At 60.7% G+C, this 20,804-nt stretch overlaps 2 protein-coding genes across 2 annotated transcripts in view; both read right to left on the minus strand.

Moving 5' to 3' along the window:
• LOC125445929 (Fanconi anemia group J protein homolog) overlaps positions 1-13,919 on the minus strand; it is an 85,060-nt gene extending 71,141 nt beyond the window's left edge. The window contains exons 1-4 of the mRNA XM_048519370.1: positions 13,833-13,919; positions 13,018-13,119; positions 12,874-12,917; positions 12,024-12,157 (exon numbers count right to left, since the gene is read on the minus strand). Coding sequence (XP_048375327.1) covers positions 12,024-12,157; positions 12,874-12,917; positions 13,018-13,119; positions 13,833-13,919 — 367 coding nt within the window. The remainder of the gene's footprint in view (positions 1-12,023; positions 12,158-12,873; positions 12,918-13,017; positions 13,120-13,832) is intronic.
• Positions 13,920-20,097: 6,178 nt separating this feature from the next.
• The window catches only part of BRIP1 (BRCA1 interacting helicase 1), a 66,068-nt gene continuing 65,361 nt past the window's right edge, over positions 20,098-20,804 (minus strand). Inside the window, exon 16 of the mRNA XM_048519372.1 lies at positions 20,098-20,223. Within this exon, the coding sequence (XP_048375329.1) occupies positions 20,098-20,223 (126 nt within the window). The remainder of the gene's footprint in view (positions 20,224-20,804) is intronic.

Genomic DNA, 20,804 nt, shown 5'->3' on the forward strand with positions numbered 1-20,804 from the left:
GGGGGGGGGGTGGGGGGGGGGGGGGGTGGGGGGGGGGGGGGGTGGGGGGGGGGGGGGGTGGGGGGGGGGGGGGGTGGGGGGGGGGGGGGGTGGGGGGGGGGGGGGGTGGGGGGGGGGGGGGGTGGGGGGGGGGGGGGGTGGGGGGGGGGGGGGGTGGGGGGGGGGGGGGGTGGGGGGGGGGGGGGGTGGGGGGGGGGGGGGGTGGGGGGGGGGGGGGGTGGGGGGGGGGGGGGGTGGGGGGGGGGGGGGGTGGGGGGGGGGGGGGGTGGGGGGGGGGGGGGGTGGGGGGGGGGGGGGGTGGGGGGGGGGGGGGGTGGGGGGGGGGGGGGGTGGGGGGGGGGGGGGGTGGGGGGGGGGGGGGGTGGGGGGGGGGGGGGGTGGGGGGGGGGGGGGGTGGGGGGGGGGGGGGGTGGGGGGGGGGGGGGGTGGGGGGGGGGGGGGGTGGGGGGGGGGGGGGGTGGGGGGGGGGGGGGGTGGGGGGGGGGGGGGGTGGGGGGGGGGGGGGGTGGGGGGGGGGGGGGGTGGGGGGGGGGGGGGGTGGGGGGGGGGGGGGGTGGGGGGGGGGGGGGGTGGGGGGGGGGGGGGGTGGGGGGGGGGGGGGGTGGGGGGGGGGGGGGGTGGGGGGGGGGGGGGGTGGGGGGGGGGGGGGGTGGGGGGGGGGGGGGGTGGGGGGGGGGGGGGGTGGGGGGGGGGGGGGGTGGGGGGGGGGGGGGGTGGGGGGGGGGGGGGGTGGGGGGGGGGGGGGGTGGGGGGGGGGGGGGGTGGGGGGGGGGGGGGGTGGGGGGGGGGGGGGGTGGGGGGGGGGGGGGGTGGGGGGGGGGGGGGGTGGGGGGGGGGGGGGGTGGGGGGGGGGGGGGGTGGGGGGGGGGGGGGGTGGGGGGGGGGGGGGGTGGGGGGGGGGGGGGGTGGGGGGGGGGGGGGGTGGGGGGGGGGGGGGGTGGGGGGGGGGGGGGGTGGGGGGGGGGGGGGGTGGGGGGGGGGGGGGGTGGGGGGGGGGGGGGGTGGGGGGGGGGGGGGGTGGGGGGGGGGGGGGGTGGGGGGGGGGGGGGGTGGGGGGGGGGGGGGGTGGGGGGGGGGGGGGGTGGGGGGGGGGGGGGGTGGGGGGGGGGGGGGGTGGGGGGGGGGGGGGGTGGGGGGGGGGGGGGGTGGGGGGGGGGGGGGGTGGGGGGGGGGGGGGGTGGGGGGGGGGGGGGGTGGGGGGGGGGGGGGGTGGGGGGGGGGGGGGGTGGGGGGGGGGGGGGGTGGGGGGGGGGGGGGGTGGGGGGGGGGGGGGGTGGGGGGGGGGGGGGGTGGGGGGGGGGGGGGGTGGGGGGGGGGGGGGGTGGGGGGGGGGGGGGGTGGGGGGGGGGGGGGGTGGGGGGGGGGGGGGGTGGGGGGGGGGGGGGGTGGGGGGGGGGGGGGGTGGGGGGGGGGGGGGGTGGGGGGGGGGGGGGGTGGGGGGGGGGGGGGGTGGGGGGGGGGGGGGGTGGGGGGGGGGGGGGGTGGGGGGGGGGGGGGGTGGGGGGGGGGGGGGGTGGGGGGGGGGGGGGGTGGGGGGGGGGGGGGGTGGGGGGGGGGGGGGGTGGGGGGGGGGGGGGGTGGGGGGGGGGGGGGGTGGGGGGGGGGGGGGGTGGGGGGGGGGGGGGGTGGGGGGGGGGGGGGGTGGGGGGGGGGGGGGGTGGGGGGGGGGGGGGGTGGGGGGGGGGGGGGGTGGGGGGGGGGGGGGGTGGGGGGGGGGGGGGGTGGGGGGGGGGGGGGGTGGGGGGGGGGGGGGGTGGGGGGGGGGGGGGGTGGGGGGGGGGGGGGGTGGGGGGGGGGGGGGGTGGGGGGGGGGGGGGGTGGGGGGGGGGGGGGGTGGGGGGGGGGGGGGGTGGGGGGGGGGGGGGGTGGGGGGGGGGGGGGGTGGGGGGGGGGGGGGGTGGGGGGGGGGGGGGGTGGGGGGGGGGGGGGGTGGGGGGGGGGGGGGGTGGGGGGGGGGGGGGGTGGGGGGGGGGGGGGGTGGGGGGGGGGGGGGGTGGGGGGGGGGGGGGGTGGGGGGGGGGGGGGGTGGGGGGGGGGGGGGGTGGGGGGGGGGGGGGGTGGGGGGGGGGGGGGGTGGGGGGGGGGGGGGGTGGGGGGGGGGGGGGGTGGGGGGGGGGGGGGGTGGGGGGGGGGGGGGGTGGGGGGGGGGGGGGGTGGGGGGGGGGGGGGGTGGGGGGGGGGGGGGGTGGGGGGGGGGGGGGGTGGGGGGGGGGGGGGGTGGGGGGGGGGGGGGGTGGGGGGGGGGGGGGGTGGGGGGGGGGGGGGGTGGGGGGGGGGGGGGGTGGGGGGGGGGGGGGGTGGGGGGGGGGGGGGGTGGGGGGGGGGGGGGGTGGGGGGGGGGGGGGGTGGGGGGGGGGGGGGGTGGGGGGGGGGGGGGGTGGGGGGGGGGGGGGGTGGGGGGGGGGGGGGGTGGGGGGGGGGGGGGGTGGGGGGGGGGGGGGGTGGGGGGGGGGGGGGGTGGGGGGGGGGGGGGGTGGGGGGGGGGGGGGGTGGGGGGGGGGGGGGGTGGGGGGGGGGGGGGGTGGGGGGGGGGGGGGGTGGGGGGGGGGGGGGGTGGGGGGGGGGGGGGGTGGGGGGGGGGGGGGGTGGGGGGGGGGGGGGGTGGGGGGGGGGGGGGGTGGGGGGGGGGGGGGGTGGGGGGGGGGGGGGGTGGGGGGGGGGGGGGGTGGGGGGGGGGGGGGGTGGGGGGGGGGGGGGGTGGGGGGGGGGGGGGGTGGGGGGGGGGGGGGGTGGGGGGGGGGGGGGGTGGGGGGGGGGGGGGGTGGGGGGGGGGGGGGGTGGGGGGGGGGGGGGGTGGGGGGGGGGGGGGGTGGGGGGGGGGGGGGGTGGGGGGGGGGGGGGGTGGGGGGGGGGGGGGGTGGGGGGGGGGGGGGGTGGGGGGGGGGGGGGGTGGGGGGGGGGGGGGGTGGGGGGGGGGGGGGGTGGGGGGGGGGGGGGGTGGGGGGGGGGGGGGGTGGGGGGGGGGGGGGGTGGGGGGGGGGGGGGGTGGGGGGGGGGGGGGGTGGGGGGGGGGGGGGGTGGGGGGGGGGGGGGGTGGGGGGGGGGGGGGGTGGGGGGGGGGGGGGGTGGGGGGGGGGGGGGGTGGGGGGGGGGGGGGGTGGGGGGGGGGGGGGGTGGGGGGGGGGGGGGGTGGGGGGGGGGGGGGGTGGGGGGGGGGGGGGGTGGGGGGGGGGGGGGGTGGGGGGGGGGGGGGGTGGGGGGGGGGGGGGGTGGGGGGGGGGGGGGGTGGGGGGGGGGGGGGGTGGGGGGGGGGGGGGGTGGGGGGGGGGGGGGGTGGGGGGGGGGGGGGGTGGGGGGGGGGGGGGGTGGGGGGGGGGGGGGGTGGGGGGGGGGGGGGGTGGGGGGGGGGGGGGGTGGGGGGGGGGGGGGGTGGGGGGGGGGGGGGGTGGGGGGGGGGGGGGGTGGGGGGGGGGGGGGGTGGGGGGGGGGGGGGGTGGGGGGGGGGGGGGGTGGGGGGGGGGGGGGGTGGGGGGGGGGGGGGGTGGGGGGGGGGGGGGGTGGGGGGGGGGGGGGGTGGGGGGGGGGGGGGGTGGGGGGGGGGGGGGGTGGGGGGGGGGGGGGGTGGGGGGGGGGGGGGGTGGGGGGGGGGGGGGGTGGGGGGGGGGGGGGGTGGGGGGGGGGGGGGGTGGGGGGGGGGGGGGGTGGGGGGGGGGGGGGGTGGGGGGGGGGGGGGGTGGGGGGGGGGGGGGGTGGGGGGGGGGGGGGGTGGGGGGGGGGGGGGGTGGGGGGGGGGGGGGGTGGGGGGGGGGGGGGGTGGGGGGGGGGGGGGGTGGGGGGGGGGGGGGGTGGGGGGGGGGGGGGGTGGGGGGGGGGGGGGGTGGGGGGGGGGGGGGGTGGGGGGGGGGGGGGGTGGGGGGGGGGGGGGGTGGGGGGGGGGGGGGGTGGGGGGGGGGGGGGGTGGGGGGGGGGGGGGGTGGGGGGGGGGGGGGGTGGGGGGGGGGGGGGGTGGGGGGGGGGGGGGGTGGGGGGGGGGGGGGGTGGGGGGGGGGGGGGGTGGGGGGGGGGGGGGGTGGGGGGGGGGGGGGGTGGGGGGGGGGGGGGGTGGGGGGGGGGGGGGGTGGGGGGGGGGGGGGGTGGGGGGGGGGGGGGGTGGGGGGGGGGGGGGGTGGGGGGGGGGGGGGGTGGGGGGGGGGGGGGGTGGGGGGGGGGGGGGGTGGGGGGGGGGGGGGGTGGGGGGGGGGGGGGGTGGGGGGGGGGGGGGGTGGGGGGGGGGGGGGGTGGGGGGGGGGGGGGGTGGGGGGGGGGGGGGGTGGGGGGGGGGGGGGGTGGGGGGGGGGGGGGGTGGGGGGGGGGGGGGGTGGGGGGGGGGGGGGGTGGGGGGGGGGGGGGGTGGGGGGGGGGGGGGGTGGGGGGGGGGGGGGGTGGGGGGGGGGGGGGGTGGGGGGGGGGGGGGGTGGGGGGGGGGGGGGGTGGGGGGGGGGGGGGGTGGGGGGGGGGGGGGGTGGGGGGGGGGGGGGGGGGGGGGGGGGGGGGGTGGGGGGGGGGGGGGGGGGGGGGGGGGGGGGGGGGGGGGGGGGGGGGGGGGGGGGGGGGGGGGGTGGGGGGGGGATGCCATCTTTTAGCACACCCTTTGTTCCTTTGTCATCTTAACGGGCCTACCGCTTCGCTTGCTGGCTTCCTGCTGTTGATGTACTTGAGGAACGGTTTGTGGCGGGTCTTGATGTTCATAGCCATGCGTGCCTCATAATCCTTTTTTGCCTCCCTTACAGCTAACTTGCTTCTCTTTTGCCACCCTTTGTGTTCCCTCTCATATTCTTCATCAGCCAAACTGGACTTCCATTTTCTAAAAGACATTTTTTTTTTTCTTGGATAATTTCCTCAACCTCTCTTGTTAAACTACATGGTGGCTTTCTTTTGGACTGGGTGCTGCCTTTTCTAACCTTGTGGAACACATTCCAGCTGAGCTTTTATTACTGTGTTTTTAAATAACCTCCAAGCATCCTTCTGGACAAGTTTTAACTCTCTCTCTTGATTTTCCCTTTCAGCTTCCCAAGCACTATCCCCCTCATACCCTTGAGAAATTTCCCCTTCTGCACCGAATGTAACTACATTAGTAGCTGCCACTTGTTCGCATGCTGAGATACTGAATCTTGATAGCATTGTGGTCGCTGTTCCCAATCGGGCTCAACAACAACACTGACTTCCTGCAATCTGTGTCCCGGGGTCCCACATAGGTCAGAATTAGATCTAGGATCACTCTCTCCCCTGGTTGGTTCCACAACCATCTGCCTCTAAGCCACAGTCATTGTAGCATATCCAGGGAATGCTCTCTCCTTACTATGACCTTGAACATGCATTTTTCCAGTTTATATGGGGATAGTTAAAATCACCCATTACCACTACATTTTGCTTTTGGTTGGCCTCTCTAATTTCTTTTTTTCCAACCTCAGAATCCTCTTGTGCACTTTGGTCAGGGGGACGTATATAATATATTCCTATTATTAAACTGTCCTTCACACCTGGTATTGATATCCATTGGTGTGATTCCTGTAGGGGAACTAGCTCTCCTTGCACATCTATTTTATGTGATACTATGCTCTCTTTTGATGTAAAGGGCAACTCCAATTCCCCAATGTACTCTGTCCTTCCATCCTTTTCCTATATAGAGCCTGTAGCCTGGTATAACAGCATCCCACTGGTTCTCCTCTCATTCCAATTACATATGTCTCTGTAATGCCCACTATATCAATGTCCCTCCTTCAAAACTCTTGTATCACTCTTAGCTCCCCCATTTTAGGTCGAATGTTTCTACTATTAGCATAGAGACAATTCCTGTATACCCTTGCCCCTGTCCTTAACCTGGGATTTATGTGCTTTACCCCTCAAGTCTTTTGTAGACATCTATCCCTGTCGCTCACATGCACATTGCTATGTTCCTCGCTTGTATGTGGTTGATTTAGAAAAACCTCCCTCTCTGTCTGCATCCCCATAGATACTGTATTCCGAACCGAAGTCACCTCAGCTCCTGTTGGCTTTCCCCCAGTGATCAGTTTAAAAGCTGTTCTGCCACCTTTTTAATGTTGAGCGCCACCAGCCTGGTTCCTCTTTGGTTAAGATGAAGCCCGTCCCGTTTGTACAGGCCTACAATTGGAAATGTCTGCCAAGGAAGTCCAGGGGCACTACGCAGAGGCCGAAAATGGCAAACCACCCCTGAATGTTTCTTGCCTTGAAAAGAAGAAGAAGAGTTTGGATTTATATCCCCCCTTTCTCTCCTGTAAGAGACTCAAAGGGGCTGACAATCTCCTTGCCCTCCCCCCCTCACAACAAACACCCTGTGAGGTAGGTGGGGCTGAGAGAGCTCCGAAGAGCTGTGACTCGCCCAAGGTCACCCAGCTGGCGTGTGTGGGAGTGTACAAGCTTATCTGAATTCCCCAGATAAGCCTCCACAGCTCAGGCGGAAGAGCGGGGAATCAAACCCGGTTCCTCCAGATTAGATACGCAAGCTCTTAACCTCCTACGCCACTGCTGCCCCATGGGGTTACCATTTGTTGGTTGCAAACTTGTCAGCAAAATCAATAGATTTAAAAATTGAACACAACACATTTTGATTTGTTTATGAGACAGGACCTGCATTTGAACAGCGAAAGATAAAGTTGACACTTCCGCCTTTACTGCAGGGACAGCTTGCATTACAACGTGTGCCCACTCACAATTAGCGGCAGCAACTGTGAAACTAGCAAGTTCCGGATTTACCGAGGGGAAACCCAGTGATTGGGACACAGAAGTTTGAGGTCAGCTACAAGGGCTAATATTCGAGTACCACTTTTTCAGAGCTTGGTCAAAGAAGGGCGGGATATAAGTCTAATAAGATAAAATAAAAAAATAAGTCATTTCAGCATATCTTCGCATCTTGGTTAATCCCACCCAGAGGAAAGCCTTGGCCACCACACGATGTAATGTGTTTCCATCAGCTCTTTGGAATGAAAGATACAAAAATGTGGAACGGTCTAAACGGGTTTGTTCTTGTGATTTGGTTACTGTCCAAACACTTGACCAATCTTTGTATGCCCCAAATATGATAAGATAAGGATGAAATATATGAACTCCATTTTTTTGCAGTGTTCCTAATGGCAAGAGTGTTATAAAATTCCATATCTCCTGAATAGCTCTGACGCACTTTTTGGTGAGAACCTTGCAAATTTCATTCTTGAGATTAGTAATTTCGAATCGTGGCGTAGTGATTAAAAGCAGGTGCATTCTAATCTGAAGGAACCGGGTTTGATTCCCCGCTCTGCCGCTTGAGCTGTGGAGGCTTATCTGGGGAATTCAGATTAACCTGTACACTCCCATGTATGCCAGCTGGGTGACCTTGGGCTAGTCACAGCTTCTTGGAGCTCTCTCAGCCCCACCCACCTCACAGGGTGTTTGTTGTGGGGGGAGGAAGGGCAAGGAGATTGTAAGCCCCTTTGAGTCTCCTTACAGGAGAGAAAGGTGGGGTATAAATCCAAACACCTCCTCCTCCTCCTCTTCCTCCTCCTCCTCTTCTTCTTCTTTTGTAATTTTTTGGTTTTTTTGTATGCCAATAAAGGTCATTGTTGTTGAAGTCATTTCAGTCCATCTGTAGCTCTTCAGTCTGTGCTTCAAAGAGAGCAGGCACACAGAAACACCGACATGTGCATCAGCTGCCAGCATGGATAATGCGAGGAGAAATGCACACAGTTTGCAGATCTCTTACATATGGTGGGCCAACACTGGCTGGTTCGCCTCTCACGTACTCAGCCTCTGCAGCCAAAAGTATCTGCTGATGGTTGAAAAAGAAGCCTTCAAAGTTATTATGGTTAGAAATGTTTTGATGCTGCCTTTCCACCCCAGCAGGGTCCAAACGGGGGCAAACATGAGAAGCATTAAAAGATTTGAGAGATTAAAAATACAGCCTTGGGCGAGGTCGCCCCACCAGGTTTCGCGTGTCTCCACCGATCACGAACACAGGGCCGGGGTGGCGGCGTGGCAATGTTCGTCCGTGATTCCATCCCTTTTAGGGCACTCCCTGTCCCGGAGGTCATTGGTATGGAGTGTGTCGGCTTGGAGTGGTTGGCATCGGAGAGGTTGGCTATCCTCCTGGTGTACCGGTCACCTAGCGCCCCAGGGGATAGCCTGCCGCGGCTGCTGGAGGTGGTGGCGGACTGGGCGTTGCGGTTCCCCAAGCTTATTGTTTTGGGGGACTTCAACGTCCCATGTCGGGCTTACCGCCTCATGTTCGGGCGGCCTCTTTAGACCTTCCGCTGGTGTGTCAATCCATGCATGCGACGCTTGGCCTCTTCTTCTTTGGTGCAAATTCTTGGCCCCAAATTCCAGCATGAAGCCGGGTCAGCCACACTGGACCTGGATCTTCGGGTCAGGTGTTGACGCGGGTCATATCCTCTAATGATAGAGAGTGCCATGGTCTGACCACTTTCATGCCCTGAAGGCTCGGATGAGCATGTCGCGAATGGCTCCCCCCCTGTCTAGGGCGACGCAGTGGATTTATGCTCGCCCGCGGAGACTTATGGATCCTGTTGATTCCTGAATGCTCTTATGGATCCTGAACTCCACCAGCAATCTTGATGGACTGGTGGCGGATTGGAATACCCGCCTTTCCAATGCCATCGAGGTTGTTAATTAGCCCTCGACGCCCTCTACGACCCTCGTTGCCCTCGGTTAGCTCCGTTGGTAATAACCGAGGGAGCTGCGTACCAAGCTTGAAACGTGGAGCTTAGGACGGCTAGAGCCGAAAGTGTGGAGGAAGTCTCGCGGACGAGGCTCGCGCGAAACATCTTATAGGACGCTTATTATGAAGGCTTCATATGATGCATGATGTATGAAGGAGGCTTAGAGAGTGTTCTTCTCCTCCTCTCTCAAGCATCTGTTAATGGGGCCCCAGCACAATTGTTCCATAATATTCGATCTCTCTCCACCCTTCAATAACACATCTGAGGGTTCAAAAAACGCCCAATTGGCTATTAGCTGTGAGGCTTTTATGAGCTATTTCGCAGGATAAAGTCGCGTCATTCGCTACAGGACCTTCCCGCCCACCTTGGAGACAATTGGCTAACTGGAGGCTCCCTTTGGCGCCTCTCTGGCCCCTCGGGCCTGGGCTCCATAGTTTTCCTCTGCTCTCCCAAGTCGCTTTCGTCGATTGCAGAGTCCTGGCATTGCTGTTAGACTCTACTACCTGTCCTTTCTTGATCCGTACCCTCTTTGGCTTCATTAAAACATGCCGAGGTGAGCTCACTTGCACCCCATCTGTTGAATATCATCAATAGCTCCCTCGAAGGAGCTTTTCCTGGTGGGTTGAAGGAGGTGCAGTGGTCCTACCACTCTTAAAAAAAAGACCGCCGCTAGGATCCTAGTGATCCAAGCCAACTACCGCCTCGCTTCTCGAATCTTTCGCTTTCTTCTGGGAAGGTGGGATTGGAGAGAGTGGTGCTGGAGCAGCTCTCAGGGCTTCTGGAGGACATATCGGCTTTTCGATCCCTTCCAGTCCGGGCTTTTCCGTGGTTAAGTATGGGACGGAGACTTCGCCCTCGCCGCCGTCATACAGATATCAGCCCTCGTGATGCAGCTTTGACCGAGGCGGATCTACGCCGCTGGTATTATTAGACCTTACCGCAGAGTTTGATGGCTCTTAAAACCATGACCTTTTTTTGACCCAATCGCCTGGTTGCGAGCTCCGGAGTGCAGGGCACTGGTCCTTCAAATGGATTGCCTCGCTTTCCTCCGTTCGACCGGGGTCAGTAGTGTGGTATGTAAAGGGACCAGGCCTTCCTCGACGGTGCCCACTTTATTGTGGAGTGCCTCAGGGGTTTCTCTTGTTGTCCCCCGGGCATTGTTGTTTTTAACATCTACATGCACCCCTTGCTCAGCTGGTACGGAGCTTTGGGCTGGTCTGTCACCACAATATGCTGGATGACACCCAGCTCATTCCTGGGTCGCATGGAGGGGGGGAGCCGTCACTTCCCCTGCAGCCTCTACAGCAGCACTGTTTGGAGGCGGTAGCTGGTTGGTTGGAAGCAGAGCAGGTTAAAGCTGAATCCAACGAAGACGGGAGATTCTCTTGGCTAGCCGTGGGATTTCCAGCCGTGTGGGGGGGGGTTTCATCGGGCACCGACACTTTCCATCTCGCAGCCTGGGGGTCCACCTGGGATTCGTCTCTTTCAATGGAGACCCAGGTGGCTCCATGTAACCCGGGTTGCTTTCATCTTCGGCTGCCCGGCGACTGGGTTCCCCTTCCTCTCCCAGGCGGACCTGGCCACTGTAATCAATCCATGCAACGTCACCTTCCAGGCTAGACTATTGCAACTCGGCTCTACGCTGGCCTTCCGCTTGCGGCTTTCGATCCGAAATTGAAACTGGTCCAGCATGCGGCGTCTCGCTTGCTCACGGGAGGTGCCTTTAGAGACCAAGCATCATGCCCGTCGTTGCATCATCAGCCTCGCATTGGCTTCCAGTTGAGTTCCTCGATTGTCTCTCAAGGTATTGGTGTTAACCTTTAAGGCCTTACGCTGTCTGGGACCTTCGTGATCTCGAGAGAGACCGCTCTGGCCCCATACGCCCCACGCCGGTCTCAAGTGGGCGTTCAGCAGGAGTGCTAACCTCCAGCTCGTGATCCCAGCCCCCTCTATGCGATGCGGTTTGGCCTCCTACTAGGGCCATTGTGGGCTTTACTGCCCTGGCTCCCCCTGCCTGGTGGGAATGCTCTTTTCCTCCTATTGTCCGGGCCCTGCGGGACCTTTAACGAAGTTCCGTGAGGGCCTGTAAGACCTAGAAAGTTATTCCGGCCGGGCTTTTGGAGAGTCCAGCCAGCTGATAGGGTGCCTAGAAACAACTAAAGCCCGCATTTGTTCCTTCCTTTATGTAGAGATTTTAATAGCCGATGCCATCTTTATTTTAACTTCGATGTAACTGAATGCTGCTTTTAAATTGTTTTAATTCTTAATATATCCACTCGTTCTATTTGTGACATGTTGTGAACTCCTGAGCTCCCTTCGGGAGGGTTGGGCGGTATAAAAGTGGAATAATAAATAAATAAATAAATAAAGTTCCAGGCCAATCCAGATTGGGGGAGCTTCACACAGCCGTGCCCGCTTTCAAAGGGGCTTCAGGCGGCGTGGATAGGAGGGGTATTGGAAAGCCCTCCTGATGCCCCCAAAACCCCATTGCAGAAAAAAGCTTACATCGACGGATACTGACCAGAGCCAGATGTAATGTTTTTTCACCTGCTCTCTTGCAAGGTCGGTTTGAGAAGCGGCCCCTAACACATAGAGTATGTCCATTCTGTCTCACCATAGTCGGTAAACATTGATCACATTTTATACTATTGTCCAAAAATACCAAACGCACAGAGAGAGAGTTTTCTCCTTTATTACCATCGATAAGGGTAAAACCGGCCCAAAATATCAATGGTAAAATTACTAAATAGTAATGATCCTGGATATGCTTTGGGAGATTAGCCAGCTACTTTGTTAAAGGTCATGTACCTAAGAGATGTGTAACTGTATGAATGGAACTTTTTGCATTGAAATTCAAAATGATAATTTGTAGTAGTGCATCGTCGACTGCAGTGTCGTAGTAGAACGTTATATCGCCAACGGACTCCGCGGCCTTGTTGGTTGCATCGCACCCCCACTCCTCATCCCCCCCATGAGTCACAGGTGGTCGTGGAACTGTCTGGCTCTAATCACCGGGCGCAGGGACAATGATCTTGCTCCCAGGTGAGGATTAGGCTCAGACGCTGTGACGCTCCTCTCCGCACGTAGCCAGATGAGATCATGCATCACCTGATGATCTCCCGACCTCCCGCTCTCCCGCGACTCCCCCCAGTCCTCCCTCCCACATCCCCCGATAGAGTAACAACAAAAGGTGCTAGGAACCGGGTAGACGGGAGATTCGCTAGGAACACGGACCTCCGTCTCCCCAGCCAAGCTGGCGACATCTCCACCAGATGTTATCTCCGGCGTCTGCCTTCACCGTTCTTACGCTGACCGCTGCGGTCACTACAAGCTGGTGCCGAAAACCGGAATCCTCCTAACCTCCACCCTGCTCACCGTCGCTTCGGGGAAGGGTCAGGGATACGAAGTCAGCTGGATCGGCGCGATCCAGGGGGACCCCGTTTGCTGCATTCTCTGTCCTCTGGATCGGCGCGTGATCCAGGAGACATCGGCCCTCTGTGGGATACTCTCTCGTCCGACGGGAACACCCGGTGAGTATGGGAGCTTGCAAAGCAGGGCTTATGACAAGCACGTTGACGCAGCTGAAGGCGCTAACGTAAATCGCGGCAGGGTCCCCCAGAAGAGAAGGGAGCTACGCAAATTGGTTGAGTGAGAGATTGAAGCCCAGTGTCCATGGTACCCAGAGGGGGGACATTGGAATCTTAAGGACTGGGAAAACATCGGAGCGCACTTCTTACGACAGAGGCCTCCATCAGCGCCGGCTGTCGCTGCTACTGACTGCGGAGACAATGTTTTGTCGCCATCAGCCTTACCTGCAGACCCTCACGGGCTCCCTTGCCAGGCGCCCTCCTTCGACCTTTCACCTTCAATTTCAACCCTCGAATTTTCTCTATCCACTCAAATTGGACGCCTGTCCTCCTTCTGCCCCGGCCCATTCACCCAGATTCAAACTCTCCCATGGCTCAGCCGCCCCTCCTTTGCTCCGCTTCTCTCATTTTCCGAAGCCACTGCACCTCCGCCAAGCGCCACATAATGGCGCTGGTTTCAAAACGCCGCAGAGCCGCATTAGCCACGACATCTGCAGAAGAAGGAAACCCTGACGGAAGACGCATGCCGACATTCTTAGACATTATTGCTCCCATCCACTTCACAGATACCAAGAAGGATGGCATAGTTCGGCGTGGGTTGTGCGAAAATCGCCCCCCCCGAGCTATAATATTCTTACCGAAGCTCCGCGAAAGTAATGCGATCGTAGGAGTCCACCAGCCCCTACGCGAGAGGCGGCATGCTGGAAGCCATCGCAAGGAACCACCTAATGGTTCCAGATGACTGGAAAACCACCTTCGCGATGCCCTGAGCCCCTGCGCACTTTGTGGTCTGGGGAAGTGAGTTCCGCCAGCAATGCTTCAACAGAGTCGCCATCTCTGAAAGCGGCGCTTACACCGCCGGGCTCAGCTTTACGGCTTCGATGCTTTTGCCAACCCCAACGGTCAGATTGTCCTGCTCTGAGGCCACCCCTTACGGTGCGCCTCTGGAGTAGCTTCTATAAAGGGCATTTATCAAAGTCCCCAATGTCGGCCAGCTGGCAATCCTTGTATAGAGTTTCTCCTCCCATCCGCAGAAACCCCAAGAGCCCTATGCTGAATTTAGAACAGGCTCCAGGGAAGCCAAGAGGCAGGTAGATAGCTAGGAGGCCCAAAGCGAAGCTCCTCATACTTCTAAAGGAGAACGTGCTCTGGCTGGAGTGCCGCGAGGGCAATCAATGGCCTAGGCAAAAAATCCTGAACTGGCCGACATGCTTAAAGCTTGCCAGGACATTGGATCCTCCGGCCACTAAGCTAGCTCTCCTCGGGCCGCCAGTACTTCAATCGGGCGGAGACGGGTCTCAGGATGACGCTACTTTAACTCCGGCGTAGACCCGGACACTTCCGGCGTGTAGCCAGTAGCCCATGAGGGCCTACAACCTCGGAGGGAGGAGGGTCCTCCCCTGAGGAGGAGAAGGCCACCAAAACCCAGTGCCCACGCTGTCAGAAGGCTTCCACTGGAGAGACGACTGCCCGCCGGGAAACCTCCCGCCTCGAGCCTCTCCCCAGCCCAGGGACCAAGGAGGAGAGTACTAGGAGCACCAAATGCCAAGGCCCCCCCTGCCAAAACCACACTTCCCCTCTCACAGTGGTATCTCACCGGCTCCACATGGGCCAGTCTGCCGATCCCCTTTAAGTTCCCCCCCACGAGGTTCTTGTCGCCCCAACTCAGTATGACGCAGCCCATCCCTACCGGGACAATTGGGCTAGTGTTGCCAAAGGCCTCTGCCGGGCTGAGCAGGGACTGTTCATCGTCTCCCCGGAGTGATCGACTCCACGCACTACAAGGACCCATCCACCTCCAGGTCTGGACAAACATCCCACAGGAGCTGCCCGCTGAGCCAGGCTACAGGCTCAGCTGATTCTTCTTGCCCCATACGCTGCCCGGGCTGCCGCACTCCAATAAAGGAGCTCACGAGGCCCCAGCAGCGGCCAACATGCGGCGCAGGCCTACGCCACCGTCAGCTTAGCCGGTGGAGACGCTTCATCGGGAGCTCCCACCATATCTGGGCTAAGCTCGCCATAGAAGAGATGTAAGTTCAAGGGCCTGGTGGACACCGGGCGCTGATGTTACCGTCATCACGAGCAGCCGAAAGTGGCTCCTGCCCAGTGGCTTCAATCGAGGGGCTTGCCCGCACATCTGGGGGTTAGGGGAGACAAAACCTCATGACGGAGCCAGACATCCACTCGGCCACGGTCAACAGCCCAGGGACTCCCCAGGCAGCTCTGATACAGTCCCACGCATCGCTTGTAGACATCCATGTCAATCTCTGGGAAGAGACCCTCAAGGAGTCAGGTTGCAACCGACTCTGGTCTGGGATGGGTAAAGAAACCCGTCCACCGGATCATTGATTCCAATCGATGCCTCCTGTTGCCTCCCACCCCCCACAGGAAATCTGTCTCCCCTCCCTCCCCTTTCCCTTCTGTTTTCGTCACCAGTAAAGGCCGGGAGGGCCAACTGGCTGACTGGGTCTCCCTCCCTGGATTAAAAATCTGGGGTCTGCCCTGATCACCGCAGCACTGGCTGTGACAGGCCCCAGTTTAAAAGGCTGCACGCCATTATGCCGCTTATAGAAACCCGCTTGGAGTTATGGGATGGCTCAGCCCGGGTAACTTTACCAGTACCACGCTAGCGTTATATGCCAGCCGAACCGCCTGTATACAGGAAGGCGTTCTCAAGGGACTGCAATCCCCCCCAAGATAATTCGGATCACAAATTTAGCACCATCCAGCTTCCTGTATTTGGCCACTGTCACGTAAAGATTGCAACTCCTTTGCAAAGAAAACTCTTCCTTTCTCTTTGTGTGTGCAAGGGACTTTGCCTCTAATCGCCTGATTGCTTCATTTTCTCCCCTGATGTGACCTGATCCTCCTGCAAGGTGTGCTTTCCCCAAAGCCCCCTTTGTGTTGCTGATTAAGCATGTATACCCACAATCCCCAGGACTCGCCTGTTCCTCCTTCACCAGGCTCGGACCCTCAGCCTTGACGCACCCTGATGACGCTCTGAAGCTACTCCCACCAGGGCCGCTTACCTACCTGCCCTCCCCTGTCAAACAACTAAAGAGAAGAGGAGGCGTCCCCCAGGAGGGGTTGCATTAAAGCAACCTTCACAGGCTGCAAACAAGCCTTCTTCCTTCCCATACTAAATATAAACACTAACTTCGATCCCACCTCCGCCATCCTCATTTAGAACTGAGCCTCATGGGATTCCGCCCCCCCCCCCTCAACCTGGGAAAGGGGGGTATGTTTTCAGTCCCTCTTCCTACAGGTTCCCATGGACTCCCATTCACCCGAGCAGGCTCCACTCCCATGGAATGGCTTAGGAGAAACTAACCCTATCCCAGAGATGGAACGCATCTCTCTAGAGGATCCCGGGCCCCAGCTTATTCTAAACAGGAACGCCGTTGTGGCCGCCAACGCAGCACCCGATGACCTGGGAGACGCTACATGCGATCACTGTGCCAGGCTCCTAAGCGGCTGCTATACCAACAAGACCACCCCGAGACACCTCAGAACCTCTGTGCGCTCTTTGCGATCATCACCACCAAACCAGCGTACCATCCTTTGCCTGTTCTGTTGCCTCCCGCCGATGGTGGCATAACGCCCCCTGACTTTGCTTTCACCAGACCAACATCTGGGGAGCAGTTTGCTGCCGCTGCCAACGCTCCCTCACCTTTCTGCACTGGGCCGAGTACCTAGGGAGTCGGAGAGCCTGCTAAGCTCCTGCCTGCTCCCTCGCCTGCAAAGCCCGAGACTTCCTGGCAGGAGTCTGGGCTGAGCCCTTCATGAGATGCCCCAACTACTGTGGTACTTCTATGAGCGCCACTGGGGACCCGCCGCCCAAAGTGCGGCCCCGGCTACGCTCTTTCCCTTTGTCACCAAGACCCGATCGCTAACCACGAAGTCCAACACCTGCGCCCGCATCACCGGCGCGCAGCCGGAACGGGAACCGGCCTCGCCCGCTCGGCCGGCTCGAAGCTAGTTGGAACTGCACACACATGGGAGTGACATTCTCCTGTTCGGAAACACCCTGCTCCCAGGGGCTGGTTCTGGACCTCCGCGGGAGAGGACGCGTTTAACTTCACATCCCCGCTCAATTCCCTGCTTTGAACTCTTTGCTGCCCTCAGTCGCTTCAATTATTGTCCCTACCTCAGGCTCCACTCCTGGAGCTCCGGACGCCGCCCGTCAGCTTCTGCCTGCCGGCCGACTCCTCCTCACTGAGTGACGCTGTCGCCCTCTCCAAAGCGGGAGTGCCCGCCTCCCTCGCGAACTTCCTGAGTGGGGTCCTGACCGCCTCCTACAATAGCTAAGACTATTGGCCGGCTGGGCCTGTGCCCGCTCATAAGTCCATCAATCCTACTCCACCGCTCTGGATGCCCTGGCCTCCGAAAGCAGCAGGAACTGCTTCTAATTCCTAGACAATCGTGTCAGCCATTGATTATTACTGTTGTTGCTGCATCACGCCAAGGTTGTGAGAATGTACATAATATGTGTTGTTTTAATCTTTCTGATAATTCGCAGTTGAAGTCCATTACGAAAGTGCGTGAGCTGCAAGAAGTTGTATCTAATCCTGAAGTAAGGATGTTTTGCTCCTTATTGGTGGTCAGCCCTCTGGAGCTGGTTGCCGGGAGGATGGTTGGAGTGCTATTGTACAGCTCTGCATTGGTTTAATTGTATGCCCAGCCGGATCTTGTTTCGCGTTCACGCGTCTCATTATTGGCCCGTAACGTGTAAGAAACCCTGCGCATTTTTTACCCGCAACCAAGTTCTAATGTTGTACAAGCTAAAGCTTGGGTCAGCTTGACCATACCTGACGGAGGAGACAAGCTGCCCCTTTTAAACGCCCTTAGCATTTACTCTCGCCCCCGCTTAAAATGTAAAAAAAAGGAGGAGATGTAGTAGTGCACTGGCCGACCTCGCAGTGTCAGAGTAGAACGCTAGCGCACGCCAACGGACTCCGCGGCTCCGCCGGCTGCATCGCACTCCCACTCCCTCATCCCCCCATGAGTCACAGGTGCGTGGAACTGTCTGGCTCAATCATCAGCGAGGGACAATGATCTTGCCCCAGGTGAGGATTAGGCTCCAGACGCTGCATCGCCTCTTCTCCCACGCATTAGCCAGATGAGATCAAGGCATCACCTGATGATCTCCTCACCTCCCGCTCTCCGGAACTCCCCAGTCCTCCCTCTCCTACGCGCCCGATAGAGTAACAAATAAAAGGTGCCAGGAACCGCAGACCCGGAGATTACGCTTAGGAACATCCTTGGACCTCCGGTCTCCCGCTGCTGGCGATCTCCACCAGATGTTATCTCCGCGTCTCGTCTCGTTCTTACGCTGACCGCGTGGGTCGACTACAATAATTTTTCAGCCAAAGATACTGAACGCAAAGTTGAATGAAATCAGTATCATGCAAATATAAACTATATATAAATGTGTAATAATCTTCAGCCACGGCACCTCGGGTTATTATAAAATGCATATGTATAGGCTCAATGTTATTTATTTACTTATTTTAATATTAGGAAAATTTAATTGTCCTGTTGTTTTAATTAGTAATTCTCCAGAGCCTGAGGAGTGGATATATCCTTTTAGCAAATAGAACTAAATCGGGAAGTGCCAGATATTTCCTGGCGTTGGATCTTAAATATAGTCATATGGTATCTGTTTTACAAATTTGTCTTTGAATTGAATGGCTAAACCCTTTTAATCCATTTTATATTTTTACTAATGAACTGTCAAGTTGGAAAGCAAAATCCATAGATGTAACATGTGATTTTAAATTTAATAATTTAATAATAGTGTATAACCACTGTCTCATACCTAATGCCAATAAAGGTTATTGTGAAAAAGCTTACATCATCCTTTCTGGGGGTGCAAGTTTGCAGCCATGGAGGGGGGTGTTTCCTGGGCTGAACCCCCAGTGGACGCTGACTAAAGTTGGCTCTACCCCAGAATGGCCCGGTCCACCCCCCACCGCACTGTGTGCTCTCGGACACCAATGTAACTACCAGGCAGCAGGCACTTCTGGGTTAGGGCACTGCAGAACTTTGTGGTGCCCGCATACCAGAGTCTTTGCTCTCTCTGCCAGTATAGGTGCCCCTTATATGAAAGGGGTGGGCCAATGCACCGGCGTGGCCCTCCGCCATTCCCACAAGCCATTGTGCCCCCCCCCCACCAGACTGGGCCCTCAAAACGATAAAATAATTCAATTAAAATACATAAGCAAACAACCCTTAAAGAAGCACCAGTGCCGGCAAAACACTGACCGAGAAAGGCACGCAAATCTCCGTGATGACTGCGATTCAATGTTTTGGTGCCACCACCGAGAAGGTTATGTAAATTTCTCCTTACTTCTTTATTCACACGCTTTCCCCATCCCCCCCCCCCAATCCAAAGCAGATTATTAGTGCCGGTTATTTCAACTTTGATATTTATTCATTCATTTGTTTATGCAATTCATACCTTGCCCTATACTATAATCTCAGGGCGGCTAACAAATGGGGATGAAATCCCATTGAAAAGTACGAAGAAGAAGAAGAAGAAGAAGAAGAAGAAGAAGAAGAAGAAGAAGAAGAAGAAGAAGAAGAAGAAGAAGAAGAAGAAGAAGAAGAGGAAGAAGAAGAAGAAGAAGAAGAAGAAGAAGAAGAGGAGGAGGGGAGGAGGAGGAGGAGGAGAGGAGGAGGAGGAGGAGGAGGAGGAGGAGTTTGGATTTATATCCCCCCTTTCTCTCCTGCAGGAGACTCAAAGGGGCTGACAATCTCCTTGCCCTTCCCCCCTCACAACAAACACCCTGTGTGGTAGGTGGGGCTGAGAGAGCTCCGAAGAACTGTGACTAGTCCAAGGTCACCCAGCTGGCGTGTGTGGGAGTATACAGGCTAATCTGAATTCCCCAGATAAGCCTCCACAGCTCAGGCGGCAGAGCTGGGAATCAAACCTGGTTTGAGCTCTTAACCTCCTACCACGGGGAAAGTCCTCCCCGTGCCTCCCCCGTACCTCAGAAAATGAATCTTTCCTATTGTCTATACAACATGCAGGACACATGGGCATGGATGGATGTACAAGGAATGAAGCAACAGATGGCAGTGTGGTCGGTACATAAATATATGCAGACCCACTGCCAAAGGAGCAGCAGTGGCATAGGAGCAGGTGCATTCTAGTCTGGAGAAACCGGGTTTGATTCCCCGCTCTGCCACTTGAGCTGTGGAGGCTTATCTGGTGAATTAGATTAGTTTGTGCACTCCAACACATGCCAGCTGGGTGACCTTGGGCTAATCACAGCTTTTCAGAGCTCTCTCAGCCCCACCCACCTCACAGGGTGTTAGTTGTGATGGGGGAAGGGAAAGGAGATTGTAAGCCCCTTTGAGTCTCCTACAGGAGAGAAAGGGGGGGATCTAAATCCAAACTCCTCCTCCTCTTCCTCCTCCTCCTTCTAAGCATGATATTCAAAGCTGAAGTGCAATGAAAGAGGATCTAAGGCAGTGGTGGCGAACCTTTGGCACTCTAGATGTTATGGACTACAATTCCCATCAGCCCCTACAATTGGCCATGCTGGCAGGGGCTGATGGGAATTGTAGTCCATAACATCTGGAGTGCCAAAGGTTCGCCACCACGGATCTAAGGGGGAACAATGATGCTTAGTCTGGTCCCCTCAACCAGAACAATTGAGTACAGCACCTTTCCTGATTTACAACATCAATGCCATTTTACAGAACACAACTGCAGCACTGTACAACCACACTGGGGCTTTTCCAGGCACGCCCTGCTTCACGGCACCTCTTCTCATCACCGCTGCTATGCTCCAAGCCAGAGACGTCGCTGCAATGGAGACATCTGGGGCGGCTCGCCCCGGGCGCCGCCATTGCAGTCACGTGTCGGGGGCGTGTCGGGGGGGCGTTTTGAGGACGGGGGGAGGGCGCCGGGGGCAGTTCGTGCCCCAAGCGCAGTTCCTCCTCCCTTCGTCACTGCTCCACACTGTTTGTGGGCATGTGCACTGGGGTATGCGGCAAGCAGGGCTGCAGTCAAAAGGGGAAACTGGCAAAGAGCCCTCTCCTGTGCGTGTTCAGGAACACTTTCCTCGCTAATGCAAGAGCTCTTCTGGATCCTTCCCAAATTCAGTGGGAGGAAAGTTAATCAAGAGTGGCTCGAAATCATGAACAGAACTAGAGAGCGAGAGAGAGACAGAAAAACTTCCAAAGATTACACATCTTGTCCACAGACAGCCCAGGAAGTTTGGTGATCGGCATGATGGATCATCCTCGACATCTATAAGCATTAGCATTTTTTTTTCCCCTCGCTGGTTACTTTGACTGCGATATGACACATATTGAACGAATCATTCCGAGATACAGACACCAGGCAGGACGCATTTAAATGCAGACAGGTCGGCGACGGGCCCCCCCTTAATGACCTTTATCTTAATCTTGTTTAAAAGCACCTTAGATTTCTGAGTAATCTTTTCACTTTCTGATATTCCCCTTTATAGGGTGTGCTTGCCAAACTCGCTACCGATTTTACTAGAAGGGCTTTTTATGGCCAACGTATCGCTGCTTTTTCTCTCCCGCTGCCACACAT

This window comes from Sphaerodactylus townsendi, linkage group LG16 (genome assembly GCF_021028975.2).
Source record: "Sphaerodactylus townsendi isolate TG3544 linkage group LG16, MPM_Stown_v2.3, whole genome shotgun sequence".
NCBI lineage: Eukaryota > Metazoa > Chordata > Lepidosauria > Squamata > Sphaerodactylidae > Sphaerodactylus > Sphaerodactylus townsendi.